General features: G+C 34.7%; 5 protein-coding genes and 1 long non-coding RNA gene across 9 annotated transcripts; 4 read left to right on the top strand and 2 right to left on the bottom strand.

The window, feature by feature from the left end:
* Positions 1-147: 147 nt before the first annotated feature.
* Positions 148-5,432, top strand: LOC104779617 (sucrose transport protein SUC3). Of its 3 annotated transcripts, none has more exons than XM_010503994.3 (14): positions 148-1,744; positions 2,179-2,244; positions 2,428-2,526; positions 2,626-2,690; positions 2,784-2,868; positions 2,959-2,992; positions 3,122-3,221; positions 3,327-3,402; positions 3,664-4,002; positions 4,140-4,283; positions 4,378-4,611; positions 4,700-4,763; positions 4,861-4,904; positions 5,024-5,432. In XM_010503994.3, the coding sequence occupies exons 1-14, from the start codon at positions 1,466-1,468 to the stop codon at positions 5,189-5,191; spliced, it is 1,797 nt and encodes a 598-aa protein (XP_010502296.1). In that variant the 5' UTR covers positions 148-1,465; the 3' UTR covers positions 5,192-5,432. The 3 variants fall into 3 exon arrangements, with proteins under 3 accessions (XP_010502296.1, XP_010502297.1, XP_087365888.1); XM_010503995.3 differs by having other exon boundaries at positions 1,042-1,744; positions 2,651-2,690; XM_087509762.1 differs by having other exon boundaries at positions 1,042-1,744; positions 4,700-4,904.
* A 723-nt stretch (positions 5,433-6,155) lies between these two features.
* On the top strand, positions 6,156-7,567 carry LOC104779616 (basic blue protein). Its single transcript, XM_010503992.3, has 2 exons — positions 6,156-6,533; positions 7,151-7,567. The coding sequence occupies exons 1-2, from the start codon at positions 6,341-6,343 to the stop codon at positions 7,348-7,350; spliced, it is 393 nt and encodes a 130-aa protein (XP_010502294.1). The 5' UTR covers positions 6,156-6,340; the 3' UTR covers positions 7,351-7,567.
* A 787-nt stretch (positions 7,568-8,354) lies between these two features.
* On the top strand, positions 8,355-10,709 carry LOC147945237 (uncharacterized). The gene is made up of 3 exons (XM_087509167.1): positions 8,355-8,907; positions 9,181-10,506; positions 10,564-10,709. The coding sequence occupies exons 1-3, from the start codon at positions 8,355-8,357 to the stop codon at positions 10,707-10,709; spliced, it is 2,025 nt and encodes a 674-aa protein (XP_087365293.1).
* Positions 10,710-19,467: 8,758 nt separating this feature from the next.
* On the top strand, positions 19,468-23,632 carry LOC104779614 (transcription factor MYB88). The gene is made up of 11 exons (XM_087509757.1): positions 19,468-20,335; positions 20,438-20,484; positions 20,597-20,653; positions 20,748-20,820; positions 20,903-20,958; positions 21,060-21,245; positions 21,343-21,521; positions 21,629-21,774; positions 21,893-22,035; positions 22,161-22,506; positions 22,594-23,632. Exons 1-11 carry the CDS (start codon positions 20,231-20,233, stop codon positions 22,702-22,704), a joined length of 1,449 nt encoding a protein of 482 aa, XP_087365883.1. The 5' UTR covers positions 19,468-20,230; the 3' UTR covers positions 22,705-23,632.
* Positions 21,291-23,827, bottom strand: LOC147945236 (uncharacterized). The gene is made up of 4 exons (XR_015596430.1): positions 23,661-23,827; positions 22,112-23,240; positions 21,645-21,906; positions 21,291-21,555 (listed from the first exon to the last, which is right to left on the bottom strand). It is a non-coding gene; the product is annotated as an uncharacterized LOC147945236 (long non-coding RNA).
* A 207-nt stretch (positions 23,828-24,034) lies between these two features.
* Positions 24,035-26,817, bottom strand: LOC104779615 (UDP-galactose/UDP-glucose transporter 1). 2 transcript variants are annotated; one of them, XM_087509761.1, is made up of 8 exons: positions 26,169-26,441; positions 25,754-25,851; positions 25,534-25,664; positions 25,409-25,439; positions 25,165-25,268; positions 24,969-25,090; positions 24,586-24,882; positions 24,035-24,218 (listed from the first exon to the last, which is right to left on the bottom strand). In XM_087509761.1, the coding sequence occupies exons 1-8, from the start codon at positions 26,270-26,272 to the stop codon at positions 24,212-24,214; spliced, it is 894 nt and encodes a 297-aa protein (XP_087365887.1). In that variant the 5' UTR covers positions 26,273-26,441; the 3' UTR covers positions 24,035-24,211. The 2 variants fall into 2 exon arrangements, with proteins under 2 accessions (XP_087365887.1, XP_010502293.2); XM_010503991.3 differs by lacking the exon at positions 24,035-24,218 and having other exon boundaries at positions 24,291-24,882; positions 26,169-26,817.
* Between the last annotated feature and the right edge of the window lie 471 nt (positions 26,818-27,288).

The following is a 27,288-nucleotide window of genomic DNA, read 5'->3' as shown; positions in this document are numbered from 1 at the left end:
ACCTAGAACGTGGAGTTTCACACCATAACTAACAACTCAACTCAACTCAAAAGGATTTGTTTTTGAACTTTTGATAAAAGTGCATTTGGTAATGAAGAAAAAAAAATGGATTGGACATAAGAGCTGGGATCGAGGTCATGTGTACGTGTAGAGAAGGAAAGGAGAAGAGAGTGACAAGGGGGAGAGATGGAGAAAGAGAGACGTAAGTATTTTAATTGTGTGTGTGCTCTCTCTCTCTCTCTCTATAGCTTTCATTTTCCACAAGCAAAGCAAGAATAACAATAGTATCTCATCTTTGCATTTTTTTCACCAATACATCATATACATTTGTTAGGCACACGTCTTTTTCTTTTTTTCCTCCTTTTTTATTTACAACTTTCTTCTTTTATTCGTTTAATTCGGCTCAATCATGTTCACACACATCATTTATGTCATAATGTTTTACGAACATGTTTACATTAGTTATTGAAAAATATACATATTCTTGTAATAGTGACATTGGCAAGAAGAAAATAATGAAAACATGTATACAAATCTCTTGTTAAACATTATTTTTTCTTGTTAGCACCTAAGTAAAAAACAGTTTACGAAATCATATTGTTATTAAGTTAGTAACACATGTTCATATATATACGTCAATAAGAACTTGTGTCCCTATATGATTGTGCATAAATAGTTGTTTTTATTTTATTTATTATCATGACTATTCCTTTTTAAATAAAGCATGTAATTGTGAGAGTTATATGAATTTGAATGGTAACGCAACTGACGATATTAGCTAGCATATACCTTTTCCAGTAAAGATGAATCAAACTTGAACCAATGTTAAACTACAATCACAATGCAAGCTCCATCAGTGTTTATTCTTCTAATAGGCTTAATATTTGGGCTATTAATGTACCACAGTTATAACTTTTGAGTTTTCTTACAAAATGGGCCGAGTTACAAAAACTACAGGCCCATTCTAAAACCCCATACCGATCAATTAAAACGACATCGCTTTCTCACTTACAAAAAAGCTTACACTCTGGTTTTGGTGTCGGTGACGGTGAGTTTCGTCCGCTATTTCTTTGAATTGAAGCAACGGTTTTGATCCGATCAGATCAAAATCAAATCCGACGGTGGTGATTACGTGAATCCCGAGACGCAGACGTTGACTAGTAAGTTACGACCAGTAGGTATAATCTCAGCCGTCCATTTAACAGGATCGACGGTTCCTGTAAAAAAAAAACGAATCTTCTCCTTCTTCTTTCTTCGTCTTCGTCACTTTGCGCGTCTCAATCACACACACACACACACACCAAAATCGATCGCATCAAAAAATATTCAGCCGCTCGAACTTGACTCTCCGATCGTCTTCCCCTAGAATCTAGATCTTTTGAGAAATTGGGACAATCGTAGTAAAATTTGTATTGGATCGGAATGAGATATTGTTGATTTCGATTACGAAATTAGGGATCTGACGATGAGTGACTCGGTATCGATCTCGGTTCCGTACAGAAATCTGAGGAAGGAGATCGAACTCGAGACCGTGACGACGAAGCTTAATCATCATCAAAACGAATCTGGTTCTTCGTCCTTCTCTGAATCTGCTGCTTCTCCTTTGAATCATCCTGATTCCGCTGATGGTGAAGCCGTTTCGAAGAATTGTAGCTTAGTAACGTTGGTTCTTAGTTGTACAGTCGCTGCTGGGGTTCAATTTGGTTGGGCATTGCAACTCTCTCTTCTTACTCCTTATATTCAGGTACTAGTACTCTTGTACACTTGTGGCATTTCGAGGGTGTAGCTTTTTACGAGGAAGTCGCCTACTTTTTGTAGGTGAAGTAATGAAGTCTTATACTTTGGTTAGGTCGTTGTTGTTGGCCAGTTTTATTTGACATTGGGAGTTAATCTAGATTGCTTATGCTCACTCGATTATATAAGCATTTGTGAAAATTACAAGGGACTTTTTAAAGCTTTTTTGTCTTTATGAGAAGTCTGTGTATGTTTATTCAGAATGATTATCATAGGGCTGAATTGTGTTTAGATGTACTGGTCATTTATGTATCAGGCGGGTAGTAATGGTGGTAGATAGAACTGTTCTTAGATTTTTTGTTTGCTGGCAGTATTTTACTTTCTTGTTGCTGATGAACCCTTTGAGTTTTATCTAACAGTGTTGCTTTTGGCTGGTTTTTGCAGACCCTTGGAATTTCACATGCTTTTTCTTCATTTATTTGGCTATGCGGCCCAATTACAGGCCTTGTGGTAGGTTTGCAATCAAATTTTCTTTTCTTAGTTTGATCAAGTTATACTAACTTGCACGTTAGGATCTCACGGGATTTTCAGATTTGGTTTCTCTATATAGGATAAGTAACTATATTTCTTATGTAGGCATACATTTCTCCGCCCCATTTTGTTAGTACTTATTTGTTGTTTGTTGGGTTTTAGGTCCAGCCTTTTGTTGGCATTTGGAGTGATAAATGTACTTCAAAGTATGGAAGAAGACGACCATTTATTCTCGTCGGATCAATCATGATCTCAATAGCAGTAAGAGCCTATAGAAGATATGATTTCTGTTTAAATTTTCCTTAGGATATAGCTGCCTACATTGTGTTTATATAAGCTAAACAAAAGCTTGCAATTTAGGTGATAATAATCGGGTTTTCTGCAGACATTGGGTATCTGTTAGGAGATTCAAAGGAGCATTGCAGGTTGCTCTCCTTCTCCCTTGCCTATGGCATTTTTTTGTATGGGTTGTATAAAATTATTGTAATTGACGACTTGATTTGTATCTGTAAATGCAGTACTTTCAAAGGCACGCGAACCAGGGCAGCTATTGTCTTTATCATTGGGTTTTGGTTGTTGGATCTAGCAAACAATACAGTACAGGTTCAGATCTGCTTTATTCAATCTATTAGGGTGGATAATATTAGCACTACCTCTATACCAAGGAATGATGTTTTCGGCTTTTTTTTTCAGGGACCTGCTCGTGCTCTTCTAGCTGATCTATCAGGTAGTAATGGAATATTATACCATACATTTAACAAACCAGAGTTTATACTAAAATATAGAATCAGATTGAAATTCTGTGTATATAGTTCTGTTAAAAAAACACTTAGGAGATGTCTCTTGCTGTCCTTAGGTCCTGATCAGCGGAATACTGCAAATGCTGTGTTCTGCTTGTGGATGGCTATTGGAAATATTCTTGGGTTTTCTGCTGGTGCTAGCGGACATTGGCAAGAGTAATCTTCGAGATCATTATTCTCAAAAACTTGTATTCTGTTTCCTCATTTGCAATTTTGCCTTTTTCGTCAGCTGTTTAATGATCCGACAATTTCACTGAGCAGATGGTTCCCGTTCCTAACTAGTAGAGCATGTTGTGCTGCCTGTGGAAATCTCAAAGCCGCGTTCCTTCTTGCAGTGGTAAGCAGTATGTTTAACTTTCTGACACATGCATCTTACTAAGCTTTGTACAAATGCAATGGAACAGTCTGGTTTTTACCAAACCGCACATGTTGTTTATATATTGTGAGTCATATGTCGCAAGTCAAAGCATTATGTCATTATGTTTTGTGAGGTGATTTTGAAAGTTAAGTTCATATAAATACACCTAGGGGCTTTTGTTCTTGTGTTGTTGTCTGAATATATTTTTCTGTATGTTTATAAAGTTTTATCATTTTTCAGGTCTTTCTCACTATATGTACTTTTGTCACAATCTATTTTGCCAAAGAGATTCCTTTTACAAGCAACAAGCCCACCCGCATACTAGATTCTGCACCTTTGTTGGATGATCTCCAGTCTAAAAGCGTTGAGCACTCAAAATCCAATCATGGTACTGCGAATGGGATCAAGTATGAGAGAGTGGAACGTGATGTGGATGTACAGCTTGACAATTTAAAGAATGACCATCAAGAGGAGACCTTTGTTGATGGCCCTGGATCTGTTTTAGTGAATTTGCTAACTAGTTTAAGGCATTTGCCACCGGCTATGCACTCAGTTCTCATCGTCATGGCTCTTACATGGGTGAGTGCCAAAGAAACATCATGATCTTAATATCAGTTATCACCTTTCTGAAACTGTTTCCTGTTCTTAGATTCTTTAATGATCTTTATAATTATTTCCTTCTGTTGTAATTTGGTTGTGGTATTGTACCCTTGCAGTTATCGTGGTTCCCCTTCTTTCTGTTTGATACAGATTGGATGGGAAGAGAAGTTTACCATGGGAATCCAACGGGAGATAGTTTGCATGTGGAACTCTATGATCAAGGTGTACGTGAAGGTGCACTTGGTTTGCTACTAAACTCGGTAAGAATGGTTATAATAACCTGTTTTTCAATTGCTCTGCTTGTCAAATTCAGTCACTCTCCTGTTATTGCTTTTTTTTTTTCGGTTTCGGCAGGTTGTTCTTGGGATCAGCTCATTTCTCATCGAACCAATGTGTCAGCGAATGGGTGCACGGGTTGTATGGGCTCTGAGCAATTTTACTGTATTTGCCTGCATGGCCGGAACAGCTGTAATTAGCTTGATGTCTCTCGGTGATTACAAAAATGGAATCGAATATGTAATTGATGGGAACAAAACAACAAGAACTGCAGCCGTAATCGTCTTTGCACTCCTTGGTTTTCCTCTAGCTGTATGTATTTTCTTTAAACCATAATTATCTTTTTGCAACTTTTCTCTAAATATGTGATAAACCCATACTATTTTCTTCTTAAATGCAGATCACATACAGTGTCCCTTTCTCTGTCACAGCAGAAGTCACTGCTGATTCCGGTGGTGGTCAAGGTCTGAGAAAAGATTCATATCTTCCACTGTTCAATGTTTTGTACTTAAATCTTAGATTTCAGGAATCCCTAATGGTTTATTTTTTCCCCCACTCTAGGCTTGGCTATTGGAGTGTTGAACCTCGCAATCGTGATTCCCCAGGCAATCTCTCTCAAATCTAATTACAGTGATCAAATCCATTCTCTTGTATAATGCCACTCACTTCGAGTGTAGCCTTGACTTCGTAATTAATGTCTGAATATGGTTTTGGTTTTAAACAGATGATAGTATCACTTGGAGCGGGTCCATGGGATCAGTTGTTTGGAGGAGGAAACTTACCGGCGTTTGTTTTGGCGTCTGTAGCTGCTTTTGCTGCTGGAGTTATCGCCTTGCAAAGGCTTCCGACACTATCTAGCTCGTTCAAGTCCACCGGTTTCCACATCGGGTAAAATCGTTATATGCCGGGATCACCAATACAAAACCGAAACACAGGGTTTTTCCGACAGTATAGACATAAAAATTCAGATTTAGATCCATTCGATTCTTTTTGACCACGTTATCCTCTCGGCGTTTATGTATGTAGTTTTTTGTACATTTAGTTTTGTTATATTTTTTATACATAACAATGTGACTCTAAATTTACAGTACCTCCTCTCACTTTAGCATAGTGATTATCTTCTTTATTTTGAATCATGTGTTTCCTTCCACAAAAATAGAAACTTGAAGCAACATATTCCAAACTCAATAATCCAACCTATAAGAATATTGGCTCTTTAAATCGATGATGCGTACGTTTCCCCAACGTTACCAAACTAATTTAAATCATCTTTTGCTAATATTTTCGTATAGGAAGAACTGTACATATGAAGCAATATAAAATTTAACATCATTAGTAAATCAACATTTGCATCTCAAGTAAATAATTACATACAACGACTTAATGACTCCTTGTACCCAAGTTTCTATTTTAGGTGGTCCTAAAGAAAGAAACCCATTTCAAAAGAAAAAGAACACTAATTCAAACTAGTTTCACCTATACACAATGTACGAAAATCATAACCAAACTATATCTGCAATAACAATAATAAAAAAAGATGTGATATTTGGTTATATGTGACGAAACGTTCGTCTATAATTAATTTATAGAAATAATGTGTCCATAAATATAATAAATGCTCATATTAAAATCGTGGGTTGTTGATGGCAGAGTCTGTGTCTATATTATAACGTTCCTATTATAAGCATTTCAAAAGAAATAAACAAAATTCAAACTAGTTATAGTTTCACGAATATGTAAACTATATCAAAAACCAAACTCTATCTTTAATAATAACGAGACAAAACAAACCGAAGTTAAGTCTAAAAAATAATTTACGTAGACAACGGCCAAAAATAATAATGACCATATATCGTGGGTTGTTGAGACACCCATAACAATAAAAATAAAAAACATTGAATGCCTTTGGTTTCTCCTCCTTTAAAAACCTTGTGTACATTTTCTTCTTCATCAACTCATCCTCAATATAATCTCCCCCTACAATTTTTCTCTCATTCTCTAGATCTCTCTCTTTCTGAACTTTCGCCAAAGATCGATCAATATGGCCGCCAAGGGAAGAGGCAGTGCATCATGGTCCGTTGGAGCTATCGTGGCTCTTATGGCTGTGTCAGTGTTGTTGCTTCATGCTGACTACGCTCAAGCTGCGACGTACACGGTCGGTGACTCTGGTGTCTGGACCTTTAACGCTGTGGGTTGGCCTAAAGGCAAAAACTTTAGAGCCGGTGACGTTCTCGGTATACTTCACATCCTTTTTAATCAAGCTTCACTTATTACTCTTTTACTCATATGCAAGAAATTAAGTTTTCTAATCTTCATGGCGGTTCTAATTAGTATGTTAGACAAGGTGTGCTTTTGTAAAAAGTACACGACAAATTAATTGCTATTCATCCTTAAAGTTCATTACGTATGTTTTAAGGTTAAAATGAAAGTGTTTAGCATTTAAATTTATAGTATAATTAATTAGAGTCAATATTCTAAATAGCGAGTGAATAGAGCCTATAATGTATTTTACTTAATTTATTTATTAAATTAGTGAAACATTAAGATTTTTTTCTTAAAGTTTTGATATGATTAATGAACACTATTATCGTGGTTAACCTATAGAATTAAGAAGTGTATGTACTATTTATATTTTTAAACTCACATAATACAGCCATTTAAACAAGCTAAATAGCCCTTTTGGTCATGCACATACAAAATCGTATTTTAAATTTGACTTTTGTAATGAAAATTCCTAATACAGTTACAACTAATTTACATATCATAGTGTCAACAATAATTTGAAAGAGAGCGGTTAAATAAGTTAATTATATGATTTAACTTTAAAACTTATTTCCTAATTGTGTTGCAGTGTTTAACTATAATCCGAGTATGCACAACGTAGTGAAGGTAGACAGTGGAAGTTACAACAGCTGCAAAACCCCGGCAGGTGCGAGAACTTACACTTCAGGCAAAGATCGTATAACTTTGTCTAGAGGACAAAACTTCTTCATCTGCAATTTTCCAAACCATTGCGAAAGCAATATGAAAATCGCAGTCACCGCGGTTTGATCGATCATCCAGCAATCAAACTAGTTTGATCACATGCATGTTATGTTCTTAACAAGAAATATTAAGTATGCAATAAAGTTCGTGTTATAATGTATTTCTTATGATATGTTTTCTGAAAAATATCCGGTGCGTTCTCTGTTGAGAACCAGAGTCGTCGATTTAGTGATCATCTATATTTTATGCAATATGCAGTATCAAAACAGTCCTCTTTCAAAAAGAATGAAGTTTCCAAGTGCCAACCATAAGCCTGATATAAAATCTTAATCTAGAACAAGTTCATATTGATATAACTTTATTTTGGGCTTGGTGATGGTTGAAGCCCAAGCATTGCAATTGCTCACTAGCCCCTTAACTGAGCTAGTTAACTGTTTTGAGGGTTTTTGTTTGTATTTTATTTATTTTTTTTAGAAAGAGAAGGATATATCTCATTTTTTTTTTTTAACTAGAAGTACACATTTATATATGGTACTTGGTTGACAAAGGATAGTGAGGTTCAAAATATAGCATTGTCTTATTTCCAGGAACTCTTCACTTCTTCGAATCCTACAGATTTCGAGGAGAGTCTAGGAGTGATTAGTCCTTCTGTTAGTCTGGCGGCAAATGACTCTTTAACGCGGGAAGTTACTGAGTTTGAGATAAAGCAAGCTTTGTTTATGATGCATCCGGACAAAGCCCCAGGTCCGGATGGCATGACGGCATTATTTTATCAGAAAGCTTGGGGTACGATTAAAGCCGATTTGGTTTTTGTGGTAAATTCCTTTATTCATTAAGGAATTTTTGATAAACGTTTAAACGAAACAAATATTTGTCTTATTCCGAAGGTGGATAAACTGACACGGATGACAGAGTTACGATCTATCAGTTTATGCAATGTAGGATATAAAGTTATCTCCAATGTTTTATGTCAACGACTTCGTCCTCTCCTCCCGTGACTGGTTTCAGAAACACAGTCGACATTTGTGGCAGGACGTCTTATTTCGGATAATATTTTGATCGCGCAGGAGATGTTCCACGGGCTCCGTACTAATCCTTATTGTAAAGGGAAATTTATGGCTATTAAGACGGATATGAGTAAGGCTTATGATCATGTGGAATGGCATTTTATCGAGCATCTGCTAAGGAAGTTTAGTTTTCGTGAGAAGTGGATATCTTGGGTCATGTGGTGTGTGACATCGGTTCAGTACAGGATATTGATTAATGGCCGCCCACACAGGTCCATTATTCCTCAACGGGGTTTGCGACAGTGGGATCCTCTATCGCCATATCTTTTTATTCTTTGCACGGACGTACTTATTGCTCACTTCTGGCGAGCAGAGGAGGCGAAGCTTATTACTGGGATAAGAGTCTCCACAGCATGTCCTGCTATCTCTCATTTGTTATTTGTGGATGATAGTTTGTTCTTCTGTCGGGCTACAAGGGAGCAATGTGAGGTGGTATTGCGGATCCTTCAACAATATGAGAAGGTTTTGGGCCAGCAGATCAATTTTCAGAAATCTTCTGTCCAATTTGGACATACTGTGGAAGATGGTCTTAGGGAGGAATTAAAAGGGGTTTTGGGTATAACAAATCTGGGTTGGATGAGCTCGTATCTAGGCATCCTGGAGAGTCTAGGAGGATCTAAAACGAAATTTTTTTCGTTTGTCCAGGATAAACTGCAGGCACGGGCCTGTGGTTGATCCGCTCGGTTGTTATTGAAAGGGGGTAAAGAGGTAATGATTAAATCCATAGCTACGGCGGTCCCTACCTTTGTGATGACATGTTTTAGATTGCCGAAAACGGTAACAAGGAAATTAACTAGTGCTATCTCGAACTTTTGGTGGAGTTCGTCAGGACAGTCGCGGGGTTTACACTGGATTGCCTGGGATAAGCTGTGTAGCAGCAAACAAGATGGGGGACTGGGTTTCAGGTGTTTAGATGACTATAACACGGCTCAGCTAGCCAAACAGCTTTGGCGGCTGATAATGGTTCCAGATTCTCTTTTTGCACGGGTGTTTAAAGGTTGCTACTATCAGCATTCTGATCCGTTGGATCCAATTAAATCTTATTCGCCGTCTTATGGGTGGCAGAGTATAGTTTCTGCTCGCTCTCTAGTAAACAAAGGACTCATTAAACGAGTAGGATCAGGGACTTCCATTTCTGTATGGACTGATCCATGGATCTCTGCTCAATCCCCGAGACCAGCACTACGTATAGGGTCGTCTTATGATCCTCTACTTCGAGTTTCAACTTTTATTACCAGGAGTTCTAATACCTGGGATATGGCTCAGCTTACGGCTACGTTTGTACCGGAAGATGTTGCTATAATTTCTGTCATACCACTGCGACCACCGGATAAACCGGATTTGCTGGGTTGGCATTTTACTACGGCTGGTAGGTATTCAGTCAAATCAGGTTATCATGTCCTTCGTTCAAGTATGTCGGCTTCCACTGAACCGACAATATTTGGTCCGGATCTCGCACCCCTTCGGGCGTTTGTATGGAAAATAAGGTGTCCACCGAAACTTCGTCATTTTATGTGGCAAGTGCTTTCAGGTTGTGTGGCAGTTACAGCAAATCTGCGGAAACGGGGAATTTGTGGTGATGATATGTGTGGGCGATGTGGATTTCAGGAGGAGACGATAAATCACGCTCTTTTTGACTGCCCACCGGCCAAACAGGTTTGGGCTTTGTCGCAGTTTCCGACGGGGCTGGATTACTTCCCCTCAGAGTCAATTTATACGAACATGGATTTTCTTTTTTGGAGGTTTACAACTGTCCTAACACATGAGGTTTTCTCCTGGATCCTATGGTATATTTGGAAAAGCCGCAATGACAAGTTGTTCAGTAATCTGGATTCGAATCCCCTTGCGATTCTGCGGATAGCAGAGGATGAGGCAAAAGCATGGGCTTTGGCTCAGACAGAGGACATGGTTTTGGTACCAGAAAATCCTGCATCAGGTGTTCCGGGCGAAAGCCGGGGATTAGGGGTTCCTAGGTCTCTTTCGAGTTATATTTGTTGTATTGATGGTTATTGGAAAGAAACAGATTGCTATGCGGGTAGAGGATGGTTTTGTACGTCGCCCTGGGGTGACGCTCCCACTATGGGTGCAGCCAATCTACGCCGCAGTCTTTTCCCGCTTCATGCCGAGATTGAAGCTCTTGTTTGGACTATGCGATGTATGATTGGAGCGGATAATTAATTTGTCATTTTTCTTACCGATTGCTCCGATTTAGTGAAGATGATGTTTTTGCCTGCAGAATGGCCAGCTTTTCTGTTGTATTTGGAGGACATACAAGCAGACAAGGAGAAGTTTGCTTCTTTCCCATTAGCTTACATCCCACGAGCTCAGAATAATAAAGCGGATAATTTAGTACGGTGAATTCACATTGTTCCGCAATTAGTTACCTATATTAACAATATTTCTTCGGAATAGTTGATTTAATACATGAATTTATATTTCCCTGCGAGAGTCCGGGACTAATAATGATATTGTCGTATATGATTATAATCAGACAATAATGTGACAGCTAAATTTAAATAAAAACAAAAAGAGATATTATATAAAATAACAGTTATGTTACCGTTTTGGTCCTACTCCAACACACACACCATTCAAGCTTCGGGTCACGCCCTCTGGCCTCTGCATATCAAATGAGTACTGCCTCCCTACCTCACACTGAAAAATAATATACTATTAAGGATTATTTTAATTAATTTTGATATGCGCTATCACTATGGTGGTGAGAATATGCAACAAAAATGTTCTATCTAGAACATATAAACTTTTATAAGAAATAAACTGGTAACGTAAATTGTTATCTGGTTTATATAAATTAAAAACTAAACCGGCTAGTCCGTATAATCCGGTTTATTATCATTCCAACCCTAAATTAAATTCAGATCGTTCGTTATATTCAATGTTGTTCATATTTATCAAGTTTGATTTGAACCATATAAAGATGACGTTAACCTTCATTGGATTCCAATATGATATAGAATTAATGGTAGATACTGAAACTGAATATATAGTTATGTGTTAATGTGTGTAGAAGAAGTAAATAGGTTAGGTAGGTCATAGGTTAGTATTTTTTTAAAACATAGAGCTTATTATAGTAGTTGAGCCTTTGCTTTGATGTCTGACACATTCTCACCAAATCTGAGACAGTCTTCTCCATTCCCATGACTTTGACCATTATTCTTCTTCTTTAGTTGTTCACAATATAATAGAATATAAAGAACTACATTGTATTTCAATCTTTCTGTTCTATCTATCTGATTTTACAAAACCAAAAATAAAACCTTTACCGACAGAAGTTTGTACCGACAAAAGTTGGTACCTATCCTTTTTTTGTTTTTGTCAAACTCTCAGTGTGGTCAAGGAGGGTCTCTCAGAAATGAATGACTAGAATAGTATAATCACAAATGAAAAATCCAAAAGAGTTTGACATATAATCATTGTAATATCTTTGCAACTCCTAACAGATTATGAAGTGAAATATCCAAAACACTTATATATGATAAGTTGATAACCAAATAACCATAATTGTGTTTGTGATTGATGAAGTCAAGATCAACTTGCTGCTAGTTCTTTTGCGTAAAATGTTAAACATTAATGGACTACAATTACGAGTAATGCGTACACACACACACACACACACGTATTGACCTATACGCACATACATGCGTGTGTATATAGAGTGGATGGGCGGTGGGATCTTATCCAAAAGAAAGAAAAATTGATGGAGGATTGATTTAACAAATTGTAACTGTAAAGAAAGAGAGAGAGGGAGAGGTCTCTCAACTTTCGATAAAGACGACATGCTTGCAGAATTATATCATGGTTTAAACCTTTAAGCCACATGCATGGCCACATTGCGTACGTAGGTACGTATATATACTTTAACTTAACTTTATTATATTATATATTCTGTTTTTATACGTATACACATATGTGTGACGTGCCGTAACGTACATATTCGTACGTACGTCAAATGCATGGACATATGTGAGAAGTAATTGTGATCTGTAAATTTCTTTTTTCATAGCAAAAAGAAAAAAAAGTAAATGTGAATTTTCAATAGCCAGATCATATTTTTATAAACTACTATCGTGTTGTGTTTTAGATTTCCTCACTTAATTATTGGCACAAATCATTGGTTATATATATACTTATATGCGTATCTTAATTTTTAATTCAACCAAAAAAAACCCCTCTGGTCAAGTGGTCAAACTGACAACCAAAATATTAAATTGTGTACTTATCTTGTTCATTTCCGTTCTTAATCCGACAAGTTTCTATATTAAGACTTTTTTCAAAAAATAGTATGAAAGATATCTTGAAATGCTGATTTTTCGCTATTTTATTTTTAAATATAGAAAATTCTATAATTAATATCTAATTTATTAAAAACCTTAGTCTTCAACACACACACTCTTCCTCCCTTGGATCATAGCCAAATATTATTGTTGGATGTAAAATTATAATTTAGGCCCAATTAACCAAAACTAAATTTCATTAAGCAAGGGGCTGAGATAAAGATAAGCATCGGATTCCTAGAAGCTTGGGGTCATAGGGAGAGCGTGCATGAAGAAACATTTTAAAAGCCAAGACAAGTAAAAAAGATTAGAAAAATATACGAAAGAAAGAAAAAAGAAGGCTTAGGGTTTTAGAAAAGTCGGGTTCAAGTTTCTAAAGTGAGGCGCCCACACGGTTGTAGGAATCCCAAGCAATTCAACATCTACAAATCAATTTTGACATTTTTAATCCAGATTCTAAGAATGATCAAATTCTTTTCTTTGCACACGTGGGGCAGATTTTAGATTTTTCTTATTGCTTTTCCTGGGAAGAAAAAATTGTTAGCATGATAGTTTTGCTTTGTTTATGAATAATAGTTTATCACTAAATTTTAAAAATTGAATAAAAGTGTCTTCTTTTCTAATACGTAAAATTTATTAACGGATTTTTCTTTTAAGTGCTGTCTTTATTTGATGTTTTGATTTGGTTAACTTTGTACAATGAATGGGTTCGAAAAAAAAACAAAAGACAGAACTAATGATGATAAAAGTGTATATAAAATTTCCATTTAATATATTTAGTCAAAAGATATCAAATTTTATTAGAAAGTACAATGGAAAATAAAAGTATAGTTAATTTCTTCTAGAAAACCTTTTCTGCTTTAACATTTGTCCATATTAAAACATTAAACGATTTATATATTGATTTAAATGCAACTCTCTCTATCTATCTCTATACTCAACTTGCGAACAAGCAAATCCCTCGTTTCCGAACCTTACCAAGATTTTTTTTTTTAAATTCACCGGTGGGTTTAAAATGGCTCCATTTATGTCAATTTGAAATAACCATATGATTTGGGATTATCCAATTATTTTGTTCTTTCTGTCAACATTTATCCAATTAAATGTCTAATAAACAATACCTAATTGTTTGCCCAACCAAAAAAAACAAAACAATACCTAATTCAACACATAAATCCTAGTATAAAGTGAATTTTTTGGGCTATGATCATCATTATCTAGCCACCGTATTATTTGTATTTTGAAACCTTTTGAACTTCTTATAAAGTTTAACACGTTTCTCACGCAATAGTTGATTTTTTCAGCTACATAATAATAAGGATTAGTGGAACTTCATAATTATCCAATACCTTATATGCTTTCAATAATAAATAAAATTCAACATAATGTGATTAGTTTTCAATATATTATCACAGGACCACGGCATGACATGTTGGTTTATAACCCGAATTCAAGTCTCATAAAATACATATTGTTGAAATAGAAAGGTACAAACTAGCAGATTTTTAATAGGCCTTTCACAATTATATCCGCCAAAATTTAACCCAAAAAATGCTACAAATTCTGTTAAATATGATGTCAAAGGAAAAATAAATTTATGTTAACACATATAGTATAGACATACTTTGATAGCACCGATAATATATCTCGTAATTATGACACTAGAAAACAATCACAACATAAAACAGTTGTGTTGTATTTAGGACACTAATTGCGGTATAAAAACGCTTTTCTCATAGTTTTATGGACATTCAAATCCATTTATCAAAAAGTTAATAATATCGTTAAGTTTCTCTAAATTATGTTGTGCAACGTGGCGAGAGCTGAAGTGGGAACACAATGGAACACGATGACACGCGGGTCAAAATGATTGGAGCAGAGGCCGCTCTGCTTGGCATGATGAGATCATGTTAAAGAAGATGAAAGTAGAAAAAGAAAGAGCACACACACATCTTTCATTCTATCAAGCATTTATATAATACTACTATGCAATAGTAAAAGATAAAAAACTATAAATCTCTTTTGGAAATTGGGCCATTCCTCCAACAACAAAACCCACCTATTCCCACTTAACAAGAGTTCTGTTACATAACCAATCATTTCAATATATATAGATTAAGCTTTTTTAATAGTCTCTTAAGTAGTCATTTTTACTCACTAATCTTGCCACCATCTTCACTGGACCACTCCCTCATCAAACCAATAGAATAGTAGAACGTAATTATATCCAAAGATATATAATTTCCCACTGGCTACATTTTTGAAATAATTAGATTACTTAAGAAATAAAAACAATGGGACTATCCTATTAATGTTGATAAACTAATATTTTTATATTTTTCGAAAAAATAAATAAAACCCACCCATTACAATGTATTAAAATCTAAAGATTAATTGTTGCAAGAAATCTAGAATATAATTAAACCATATTTACATCGATTATATGGTATATGTTCTATAAAAACTGATGTTAATCTTTTTAAATGTTATGATAAGTAAAAGAAACTTATATTTTTTCTTTGTCACAATACACATAAGCTCTCTGCTCTATATATATTTCTTTTTGTTACGTAGCAAAATATTTCGTTTAAATGCTTGTTAATAAAATGTGGACTCACCACTATTCATTCTTTTCTTCCTTTTTCTTTGATAAGCATGCTAAGTAGACCATACATAAATAGTGTTGCTTTTTTTTTCCTATGGAGAGGATGGAACTCTTTAGAAAACAGCAATAAATATGCGACCCGATTTAGTTTATAAGTGTTTTCGAAAATTTGTGGGGGATTAACAAGGCAAGTGTCTGGGGTTTAGTCAATTTTTTTTGCTGCAAAGTCCATAAGAGTTGGCCATAGCCTTGAAAAAAAAAAAACCAATCAATCTCTTTCCACATCTCCTTTATATTTCCAATTTTATCTCTTAACTCCTTCCATCATCAATATGCATCATATACCTTTATATTCCATGCATTATATATTATTTTTATATAGAGTTGATATGATATAGATTTTTGATTTGGTTAAGGATTGTCTAAAAAAATGGCTTTTTAATTTGGTATTGTGGTGTTTGTCATGTCGTAAAGGTAATAGTTAATTGATGAGTTTTTTTTTTTTTTGCTTTTTTTGTGTCAACAGTTATATTATCCTCTATATAATAAAACGGAAGTACACAACATTGTTTTGTAGACTATATAATTTTAATAAGTTGGTTACAAGTAAGTTATAGATTAAGTTTTATATTATGTGTATAGTATGGATTTATTGTTTCCAAAAAGAATATTCTAAAGAATCATTTATATCATCTCACTTACCATATTAATTTTTTTTATTAAATTATTCATCAAATAAAATCTTTTGATATCTAACTTAATATATTAATTTGTTAATTATTATTATACTTCACCTCTCATTTTTATATATGAGTCTATTTTGTGAAACAAACAAATAATAAGTGTTTTTTTAAAGTCATTATATTTAGCATTTGATTTTATTACATAATATTTTATCCAAAAAAACTTTTAAAAATAATCACATAAATTATATTTTATAAAAAAAATTGCAATGTAAATAAAATGAATTTCAACTCATGCTCTAGCACGAGTGTTAGTGAGTTTATGGTATGCAACTATTAATGTAGTGAATGGAAATCTTACGAGATTGATTGCTTAGAAAACCCGAAGAATAAGATGTGATTAATTTAATATAGTTGAATTACATAAAAGTAAAGAAAATGCATGTCAGTATATGTAGTTGGTGTTGGTAAAGTTGCATTATAGGTTTAGAAAATAGGAAGCTACATCCAATAATTCATCCAATGAGAATATTATGTAGAAATGATGAGAAAAATGTTCAATCTCTTTCAAAGTAGAGCCCAAAATCCACAACATGACAATTTTTTGTGGCATAAAGAATTGAGAACGACCCATGTTATGGACTATGGAGGAGGGAATCCTCTTTCCTTTTTATTTTATTTTTCACAATAAACTTTTAAGTATTTATAAACAAATAAGTTGTTATTATTAACCATTAGTTGGTTTTGGATGTTCATTTTTATTTCCATACATAAGTAATATAGATAATCTAAATAGTTCCTTAGTTTTGTTTATTTTTTATTTTAAAAATGAAAAAGGCTTATTAGTTAGATATTACCAAATTGATGAGTTAAAATTTAGTTATTCTATGATGATTCGTCTATAATAATATATCGTACTTAGTTGATGAATTTCACTACATAGTAAAAAAAATAGCAAATAAAATAATGCGAAGCCATTTTACTTTTATAAAAGTTTATAAAATATAGAATAAATGTATATGTCGAAAGGGGGAACGAATATTGTAAACTGTAAGGACTATAACTTTGTTGGCAGATAGAAAAGAAAGAAAAATGTAAACTTTAGTGTAAAAAAAATGTGAAGCTTTAACAACAACAAACAAATGTGATAAAATGAGAGGAGAAAGGATTGAACTTTTGCATTGGGTTCCATTTTTTATCATAGAGTCGGCCTTTTTGTGGCTGCTTGTGGGCCTTTCTCATTTCACCGACCTTTTTTACTTCCATTGCATCTACTATGTCTATATATATACACTATAATGTTTATTTAAATCATTTATCAAAAACAATCGAACTTAAATTATTGAGATACAACAGTGAGAAATGATGTACTGTTGATATCTGTTTAATATATGATGCGCGAATTTAATTGCAATTCTTCTTTTAGCTCAACGATTAATATGCGCTTAGGCTTAGTGTATCAATTTTATGGTGCATGACACTAATTGATGAGAAAATGTCCTATAAAAAGAACACGAGCACTTTAGAAGTTTCAATATCGTTACCGTGGAACGAGTCCAACGTTCTGGCGGGAGAGTTCTTGGATTGTGATCAGAAAGAGACATTAAAATATTTTTAGTTCTTAACAGCTGCAGAAGTGAATTATAGATGTGGAAATGCATGAAACTAGATATACTCAATGGTAAAATTAAAATTAAAAAATAGTGCAAACTAGACTTTGTGAATGATCAAATATATATTGACGACCAAAAATAAAAAATAAAACTAAGAATGGTCAAGTAGATACATGGCTTTTGTATTTATCAAACTACCATCCATCCACATCGCTTCGGATACATACAATCAAACGGCTCTGATACATACATACGTATAAGCTTCAAAATGAAAGGTACACATGTACGCGTGCATTATTATACGTGTAGGACGACAAATTTTTTACGATGTCTCATGTGGGATGGATGCTTACATCATCATTCCACCATATTTATATATTAGTTCCCTAGTTCCTTTTCTTGATCTCTACTACAATTATCTATTCTTAATTCTTTTCATATCCACCATTTTCAAGTAGCATACAAAATAAAATATAGAATTAAATTTGGAACTAAATATATATGATTACAATATCCTTCAAAACCCATTTTTTGTACCAAAGAGAGAGTTTAAATAATATAGGAAGATCTCACCTAGTATTTTTTATAAATACTTTCTAGTTTCTATATTATATATTTATGTCTTTCTACAACACTTACTATGTCTTAGAGACTTGCACATAATAATAATAACTTTTTTTCATACTAAAATTTCACATGTACAAACAAAAGAAGATGAGAAATAAAAATAATATGGAAAAATACACATTAAAGAAGAAGTAAACAGTATTATTAAAAAAAAAAAAAGAACTGTGATTTGTCAGAATGCTTCGCTGTCTTAAAAATCCGTTATGACTGAATCTGAAACATCACGCGCTTACATCTCACGTGCACTCCAAACCTTCTGGTCAAACTTTGAACTAATTACTAATCCCCAACTAATTTTTATGTTTTTAAGCAAACTATGGATGACTAAACTAATACAGTAATTAATTATCTTATCCCATGGACTATGGATGGCATTACCCATACAGTACACCACTAACATAAGTCCAACTGTCCAAGTATCAAAAAAAAAAAATATACTTATATTTCATTCTCTCGATTAGTTTAGTACTTATGTACTTGCCATGAATAAGTTTTTATTTCAGTTAAGTTTAACTAAATATTGCATGAATTTTTATGTTCAAAAGTTATATTTATTTGGATTAAAAAAAAAAGTTATATTTTATAAGAAAAAAAGACACAAAAGAATTGAAACAGAAAGGAATGGTCGATGGTTGAGTCACGTAAACTGTCGTATACTCTTTTAACAAAACAACAACAACAACATTGTCAAATCTCATTGCAATAATTGTTCAAATCCATATTCATTTTATTCACTTTTTTAAAATACACGAGATAATTAAAATGGGAGTGAGAAATCCTGTCTTGTATACTCTCATCTTTCGTTTATAGATCAACTTATCATTGTAATATATATATATATATATATATATTTGTCAAACTCCATTGTAATATATATATAATTTTTTTTTGTCAAAAATTTATCTTACAGTGTAAATATATACCAAAAAAAATTAAAAACCATGGATCCAATTAGATAGAGAAGGAATCATAAAAAGCAATCATATTCCCCACAAAAACTCTAGACACTACTATTACCGTAATAGTATAATAAAACTCACCACGTTCGTTTGTGTGTAACTTAAGCCAAGTTTTTGAAAAATATACTATACTTTTATTTTGTTAATCATGTATTCTATATTCTCCTCTTAAACATTTGTAATACATAGATCTAATCTTCACCATTTAACCCCAAAAATATATATAAAAAAAATACATTCATAATCCTTATATTTAATCATTATGCTAAAAAAATGGAGAGAAAAATGGGGGGCATTAAAGAGTAAGGGGAGACACATGGATTTCAGCGTTATTATTTTCAAACTTCACTTCATACCCGCGCACTAACCACACACCCATCCATCCATCCATCCATCCATCCGTTGGGGTTGGGCCTTTCTCTCTTTTTCTTCTTTGGAGTGTGTGTGTGAAAAGAAAACCTAGAGAGAGAGAGAGAGAGAGAGAGAGAAAGAGAGTTCAAAAAAGGTATCATGTGAAAGAGAGAGAGAGAGAGAGGGAGAGTAAATGTGAGATCAAATTCATTTTATTATAGTTAGTTCCAATTCCAAAAGGGTAAACGAGAGTTTTTTTCTTCTTCTAAACGTAACCAAATGTTCATGAATCGTTGAAACTGAGGGACAATTCAAAAAAAAAAAAAAACCCCTAAAAGATTTCACTGTTTTGGAAAATATTTGTTTCTTTCTTTAAGAATCTCTTTCCCCTTTTACCGTTTCCGTCCAAATTCAATCTCCGTGAAGGTTTTAGAAAAGCAGAATAATTTTTCCAGAGCAGTGATGAAAAAAAAAAATCAGTTCTTTTTTTATAATTTAGGGTTTTCGAGTTCTTTTTTTTAAGTATTCTGGAAAAAGTTTGTTTTTTTTTGCCGGATAAGAAAAAAAAAAAAAAAAAAAAAAAAAGCGTTGGAGGGGTCGTCTCTTCTTCTCTTGTGGGATAGAGATAGTTTTGGGTTTATAATAAAGGAGAAGGAGCGTCGAAGCAAATAACATTAGACTAAGATTTTTTACAGACGAGAGAGCGTCAGAGAGAGAAAAAAAAAAAAAACAAATCAAAAGTTGTAATGGAAGAGACAACGAAGCAGAACAACAAGAATAAGAAGAAGATTGTTGTTACTACCGATGATTCCAAGAAGAAGGAGCGTCATATTGTTACTTGGACTCCTGAGGTCTCTCTTCTCTCTCTTTTTCTTTATATAATATTCGATCAATCTCTGTTTCTGATTGTGTTCTGTAATCGAACTTTGTATTGATGAATCTCTCTGTTTCAGGAAGATGATATACTAAGGAAGCATATCAGTGTACATGGAACTGAAAAGTTAGTTCTTTTTTTTTGGGTTTTCGATATCTGGGTTAAGTTTCTGTTCTAATGGGTTGATTGATTCTGATGTAAAGTTTTGATTTTTTTTTGTTGTTGTGATTGATATTAGTTGGGCGATCATTGCATCCAAGTTTAATGATAAGAGCACAAGGCAGTGTAGACGAAGGTTTGGTTTAGTCTTATTTGATATCAAGATTATTGTTTTTTAATGTGGAGTTTTTTTGATCTGATTGTGTGGGTTTTTGTTTGATTTAATGCAGATGGTATACATACTTAAACTCTGATTTCAAGAGAGGAGGTTGGTCCCCTGAAGAAGATACACTTTTGTGTGAGGTTGGACATCTTTTTTTTGATGACATAGAGATGAAGAGATGACAGAGTTTGTGACTGATCTTATTTGTGTTTCGTTTTGAAGGCACAGAGATTGTTTGGGAATAGGTGGACTGAGATAGCGAAAGTGGTCTCAGGCAGGTATATTGGAACCAACAGATATAAGCTTTAATGGTGGACCAAGTTTATTATTGATATGGAATTAGAGAATTCATTCTTGTTCTTTGTGGTTTGTTGTGTAGAACGGATAATGCTGTGAAGAACAGGTTTACAACACTGTGCAAGAAGAGAGCTAAGTATGAAGCCATGGCTAAAGAGAACAAGATCGCTTGTTGTGTGAACTCAAACAACAAGAGACTGTTGTTCCCAGATGGTATTAGTACACCGAGAAAGGTCGAAAGTGAATCTCCTCTTACTAAGAAAATGAGGTGAGAAACCTTGTTTTGGTTTCTCTTGATTGATCCAAAGAAGAATGCTTTTTGAACTGTTATATTGACATATATAGTGGTCATGTTCATTATCCAGGAGAAGTCACATTCCGGATCGTACAGAGATCAAGAGCTACGGGGATAGATCACATATAAAGGTTGAATCGGCTATGAATCAACAGACTAGACCTCCACTTTCGGTAGTATCCCACAATACTGCAGGTATTGATGGCATGAAAGAGCAGAAACTAACATGCAATGCGAAAGTGTGTGATGGTACGCAAAACTCTTCTTCTTGCTTATCCTTATCCTGGGAAATAGATGTGAGTTGAGATGCAAACATAGAGAGTCTTATTCAACTAAGTTGTGTTTCTGGTAAATAGGTGAGGATAAAGGTACCCAAGAGGTGTTTCTTAAGAAGGATGATCCAAAGGTGACAGCTTTGATCGAACAAGCTGAGCTTCTCAGTTCATTAGCACAGAAAGTTAATGCAGACAACACAGATCAAAGCATGGAAAATGCCTGGAAGGTAAACAATGCCTGTGATTCTCGACTCATTTTGTTCTGTAACTTGAACATAATGTTGCACGATCCTTTGTGAGCTTTCTAATAACAAAAGCAATCTCTCTTGTTCCTAATGTTTCCAGGTCCTACAGGATTTCTTGAATAAAAGCAAAGAAAATGATTTATTCAGATATGGAATCCCAGATATAGATTTCCAACTCGAGGAATTCAAAGGTCTTGATGAGGACTTGAGGATTAGTAATGAAGATAGTCAAACATCTTGGAGGTTCATCTAACAGCCATTAATGTCATGATAGTCAAAAATTACTTTTATTATAATATATGAATGATTGTGGTTTTACCTTGTGGTTTCTGATCATCTAACAGCCATTAATGTCATCACTTATATAGGCAACCTGATCTCCATGATTCACCAGCAAGCTCTGAATATAGCTCAGGATCAACCGTAATGCCTCCTCATCCTTGTGGTGATAAAACCCATCAACCCGTGTCTGATACTCAGACAACATCATCGCAGAAACAAAATGACGGGCAGTTACCACAAGCTGAAGAGATTGTGCCTGATGTAATAACTGTGGAACATGTGGATCTACTCACAACATGTCAGGATGTCCTAAAGAACCCTAATGAGATTGTGCCCATGTCGGGTGACGAAGAGTTTCACTCCCCAGTTCAAGTCACTCCATTTTTCAGATCTCTAGCAGCAGGCATTCCAAGCCCACAATTCTCTGAAAGTGTAAGCTTGCTGCACACTGTTAACAAGTTTCTGGTAGAATTTTTATTAAAAAAAAAAAAAAGAAACCTGATGGATCTGTTTCTGCAGGAGAGGAACTTTCTGCTAAAAACACTTGGTGTCGAGTCCCCATGTCCATGTCCAAGTGCTAATCCTTCACAACCACCTCCTTGCAAAAGAGTCCTTCTCGATAGCTTGTGAACCAGACCAAACACCAAACCAAACCTTCTAAACCAGGAAAAAAATCCCGCAGTTATGTCCTCATGGAGGTCGACATAACTTGCATTTTCATCCCTCTTTTTTGCTTAGATTTTCTTCTTCTTCATAGATTTGCAGCCATATAGGCCTGAAAAGTTTTAGTGAAGCGGGCGTGCCATGATCTGCATTTTTTTCTACCTTCCTCTCTCAGTGTTCATAATCTAGAATCCTAGAATGTTAAAGGTAACATTTCTAAGTCTAGACCCCCCTTCTCAGAAACTGAGTTTCTCTCTCAGATACTCAGGATTCCCAATTTTCTTTTCATCATCATACCTCAAAGCCATTTCATAAAAAAATGGCTTTAAAAGTATGAGTTTTTCTTTTCCATTCATGATTTGTGTGTCTAAGAAGAAAATTCTTTCGTTTGTCCCCCCCCCCCCCCCCCCGTCTTCAAGGGTCAAACCCAGGATACATAATCCGGGTTTGTCTTCCCCCATGAATTCTTGATTTGTTGTTTTCTTGATTTCTCTGTACAGAACCTATATTGTTTACATAAAAAAAAATAGAGTTTTTGTTTCAGAGTGTAAACTAAAAGGAAACAAAGAAGAAGAAAAAAACGACTTCAGAGAGAGGCATGTCGCCTTTCTATATACACAGTAATGAAAATACACAGAAGAAAAAAAGAAAGAACAAAGATTTTCAATTTGGTTTTGGAGCTAAACAGAGAAGCAAAACAAGGAAGAAATTTTCCTTTTGAGCTTCTTTTTGTAGTGCAACTTCTCATAGGTGTGAGAAGAACAAGATTTTTTTATTAAAAAAAAATGTTTGTTTGTCATAAAATCCTTTCCCATATTGTTCCCTTCTCAGAAGAATCATGTGATTTTGTAAAGAGATTATAATATGAGTGGAAATGAATTGATTTTGGTGTGAATTATAGTGTTTCATTATTATAAACGTACCTATATTTTTCAAGACCATCTTCTCCTTCGTCTGTGATTATAGTTGCAGAAGTAAAACAACTCAAATGAAGAAGACTGAAGAGGTCTATACTTAGTTGGATCTGGATCTGCTTCTCTATAAAAATGGGAGGTGTTTTTAAGTGTTGGTTAGTGGAAGACAAAAACGTAATCATCACTTTCTTTCCTACCTTTTGTTTTTAATTTGAATTTTTCAACCTCCATTTCCTCTGTTACTGTTCTAACCATACCGGTCGATCCAACTTTATAATTATTTTGTAGACCGGGTTTCATCAAAACCAAATTCTTACTAAACCGCTAAAACCAGTGATCTAAGCTGGATTCGTTTTTTTCTTTTTCTTTAATGTAATGTTAAATTTTATATTCAAAATGAAAATAACCTTTCTACAACTTGGACAACATTTGGTTGAAAAGTGTTATGGTTAAAAAACCTAAGTGAGGATCAGGAACGAGAGGAGAACCAGGCTTGCAAACCTTTGTCATATCTTCTATCCCCAATGAGTAGAAGAGATAACAACCGATCTCTCATTTGTCTATCCACTATTGTGATTATGCGAGCTGCTGTATTAGGAGACTGATCTAAGCTGGATTCAAAACTGGTGAACTTCCAAGTTCCCAAAATTCAAATCATGTATTTGATGTAATTAGTAATGTTACCATATGTGGTGGTTAATCACTAGTTTTACAGTTTGACTAATCTGGTTTGAGATTCACTGTATGCTAGAGACAAAAGGAAGAAATATAAACAACTGACAAATAACTGAAAAATAATTAGAGAAAAAACAGATCCATTCTTCAACTCTTTTGCTTCTTCTTCTCCACTCTCTGCAACTTTCTCCATTTAAGATAAATCTGATATGACAAACCACCAAAGACCATCGAAACACATCCCCATTGCTTCAACGACAATGGATTCCCGCTCATTACTGATGACACAACAATACTAACAAACTTCCTGGTCGTGGTTATGGTCGTGTTAGCTAGCGACCCGAAGTTACTTATTGTCATGAAGATGAAGTTTTGTCCCACGGCACCGCATAGACAATACTTTAGAATGTCCCATGCCGCTTCTGGATGTAGCTTACAGAACTGAATTGCTTCAAATCCAATCCCTTGTGGCAATCCAAACATGTAGATCAAGTTGTATATTGTGCCCCATAAGTTCATTCCCAGCATTATGTCCCACGCTTCGGTTTTTGGGTACCTGTAAAGTTTCATTGTGTGGTGATTTGATAGAAGATGGCAGATTATTAGTTCAATGTCCTGATGCAATGTCAGATCGATGCATACCTGGAGGCAATGGAGTCTTGGGTGGCGTTTGTGAATCCGTCGAAGGCGAGATTCAAGGAGCAAAGTGCATAGCCGAGGGGAGCATTTGGATGTGCTAGCTTGCTAATTGTCTTTGAGCTTGTCTGAAAAAAAATCCAAATCAGAATCTTGATTAATATGCCCTGTTCATAGTATTTGAATGAGCAGATTGGCATACCTTAAGAAGAGCAAAGACTGATACTCCTCCCGCGACAAGAAAACTGCAAATGTATTCAGGGAAAGTGTATCTTATTCCGTAAACCAAAGTTCCCATCAGCATAACTGCATCACGAAAATAAAAGCATGAGTAAGATAAGCAAGATCTGAAGAACAAGTATGTAAGAAACAGAGTTCCATGATCATGTAATTGAGAAATTAACGGATTATAAAATAGAATCTCAACATAGATAGAGATACCTTACCTGGAATCATTTTTGACGATTTTGCCAGGACCTGTAGTAAGTAAGATCAGAATTCAACCCATCGGTTTACCAAATAAATAGTTTAAAACCATAATCTGAGTATAAATGATCATGTAAAAAGTTACCTGAGCTGGATAACTAATATACTTCAAGGCTTCAATACCCATGGCAGGACCAATTGTATTAGTAATGCCAGCACTCCAGTACGTCCACCATGGTGCTCCACCGTTACCAGCGTTTGACCAGAGCTTGATCACTGGACATAATCAGATAACAGACATTCAAGCAACACTTGTCTGTATTCAATGATAAGGCAATGGAGATGGAACTAGAAAAAGTGCTCACTTATATAAGACCAGACCAAGCAGACAACACTCTGAGCCAAGTTCAAGAATGCAAGGTTCTCGAACCTCTTCTCATCAGGACCAAATCTCTTCGTGGACCTAATCAAATACCAGAAAAGTTTCTTTAGTCAGTCCATGATGGACCAACAACAAGTTCTTCTAGATGTGTCCCTACAAATTTTAGAAACGTTCCTCCACAAGAGTAATAATGCTAGACGTAAGAGCGTTCAATAACAAGTTCCGGTAGCTATGTCTATAGCAACACGAACCACAGAATTCGAATTGCAGACGAATCATGTGACTCGCTATGTAGACTAACTAACTTAAGGTTCTCAAATTAGCAACAATTTCGTAACAATAAGCTGAATCGAGCAACGAAGAAGACGAGAATCGATTCAACCTAACAATTTACTTACAGAGTCTCCTGAAGAACGCCTTGGTAGATGTAAGCGGACCAGATCCCTGAGATACACAACGCCAACAGCAGAATTCGACGGAATCCAGAGCCATGAACCTCCATCGCCGCTCCGGCAGCGTCCACTAACACCGCCGATAAATCCTCCTGCGCCGCCTTCGATTCGAATTTAACCGATCGAATCAGAGAATCGCAAATTAAAATTGTTCTGCTTTGGAATTTTGGGAAGACGAGGTTTGTTGTGTTACAAAGGCGCGAAAATAGCGTCGATGTTCCACGTGGAAGCTAAACACTGGACTGATTATCTCATATAACGTTTCTGATTGGTTGGTAGTGACGCGTGTGTAGTTTTGGAGTGCAGCTCGTGAAATTGTTTCCGTGTCTGAGATAGAAAGAGAAACTACACGCCGTTTTATTATTGTGAAAACCACACGATGGTTAGTATAGGCTGCAACATGCTGGAAGTTTCGATTGGTGCCTTGAAGTTGACCAAAAAGTAGTCTGTCTCACAGCATCATAAAGGGTCTTTAATCGTTGATTTAGATGGAGTTTTTTTTTTTGTTTAATCATTTTTACATTATACTAATCACTATTTAAGTGCTTTCATATGAATTATTCAGGGGACAAACTGAATAAAAATTTGTATTTTCAAGTTTCAACTTATGAATATTTGATTAAATATTATATCGAGTTTATTTTATAAAAATCAAAGATGATAAGATATACACTTTTGTGTAAAGGCAAAAATGAGATAATATTGTTGACAAAAGAAAAGATTAAAAGAAGGTTGAAAGCATTAAATATGATAGCTACTAAAATAATATGCACTCAAAATATAATTTATAAAACTGTATGGTACTTTTTTGTGCCATAAATATTATCATGGATGGCTTAATGGATATGGATAAAATGGTTGACAAATATATATACTAGAAGGTTTTGATATTAGTCAACAGATAATTAACATGCCTCATTTTGTCGTGTTACTAATTCCATTCACATGCATCGTCTTTTAAACCTTAGGATATTTTTTATACAACAAAGTCACCGGGTGATATGTTATATCAAGTTGCAAAATACGGATATTATAAAATTTGGACTTTTAATGCTATTAAATTGCC

The sequence above is a fragment of the Camelina sativa genome, chromosome 4 (assembly GCF_030686135.1).
Source record: "Camelina sativa cultivar CO46 ecotype springtype chromosome 4, ASM3068613v1".
Classification (NCBI taxonomy): Eukaryota; Viridiplantae; Streptophyta; class Magnoliopsida; order Brassicales; family Brassicaceae; genus Camelina; species Camelina sativa.
The sequence above is the reverse complement of the archived record's forward strand: the minus strand, read 5'-3'. Positions and strand labels throughout refer to the sequence as shown.

What these genes read in the sequence shown, in the direction of transcription:
- LOC104779617 (XM_087509762.1), top strand. Translation starts at nt 1,466, where the DNA reads ATGAGTGACTCGGTATCGATCTCGGTTCCGTACAGAAATCTGAGGAAG. An exon ending in GATTCAAAGGAGCATTGCAG is followed by an intron (nt 2,691 to 2,783) that starts GTTGCTCTCCTT and finishes CTGTAAATGCAG; the next exon opens with TACTTTCAAAGGCACGCGAA. An exon ending in TAGCAAACAATACAGTACAG is followed by an intron (nt 2,869 to 2,958) that starts GTTCAGATCTGC and finishes TTTTTTTTTCAG; the next exon opens with GGACCTGCTCGTGCTCTTCT.
- LOC104779616 (XM_010503992.3), top strand. Translation starts at nt 6,341, where the DNA reads ATGGCCGCCAAGGGAAGAGGCAGTGCATCATGGTCCGTTGGAGCTATC. An exon ending in TAGAGCCGGTGACGTTCTCG is followed by an intron (nt 6,534 to 7,150) that starts GTATACTTCACA and finishes ATTGTGTTGCAG; the next exon opens with TGTTTAACTATAATCCGAGT.
- LOC147945237 (XM_087509167.1), top strand. Translation starts at nt 8,355, where the DNA reads ATGTTCCACGGGCTCCGTACTAATCCTTATTGTAAAGGGAAATTTATG. An exon ending in GGAATTAAAAGGGGTTTTGG is followed by an intron (nt 8,908 to 9,180) that starts GTATAACAAATC and finishes GGAGTTCGTCAG; the next exon opens with GACAGTCGCGGGGTTTACAC. An exon ending in TCTTGTTTGGACTATGCGAT is followed by an intron (nt 10,507 to 10,563) that starts GTATGATTGGAG and finishes GCTCCGATTTAG; the next exon opens with TGAAGATGATGTTTTTGCCT.
- LOC104779614 (XM_087509757.1), top strand. Translation starts at nt 20,231, where the DNA reads ATGGAAGAGACAACGAAGCAGAACAACAAGAATAAGAAGAAGATTGTT. An exon ending in CAATGCGAAAGTGTGTGATG is followed by an intron (nt 21,522 to 21,628) that starts GTACGCAAAACT and finishes TCTGGTAAATAG; the next exon opens with GTGAGGATAAAGGTACCCAA. An exon ending in GCATGGAAAATGCCTGGAAG is followed by an intron (nt 21,775 to 21,892) that starts GTAAACAATGCC and finishes TAATGTTTCCAG; the next exon opens with GTCCTACAGGATTTCTTGAA.
- LOC104779615 (XM_010503991.3), bottom strand. Translation starts at nt 26,272, where the DNA reads ATGGAGGTTCATGGCTCTGGATTCCGTCGAATTCTGCTGTTGGCGTTG. An exon ending in ATATTAGTTATCCAGCTCAG is followed by an intron (nt 25,440 to 25,533) that starts GTAACTTTTTAC and finishes TACTTACTACAG; the next exon opens with GTCCTGGCAAAATCGTCAAA. An exon ending in ATCGTCAAAAATGATTCCAG is followed by an intron (nt 25,269 to 25,408) that starts GTAAGGTATCTC and finishes TTCGTGATGCAG; the next exon opens with TTATGCTGATGGGAACTTTG.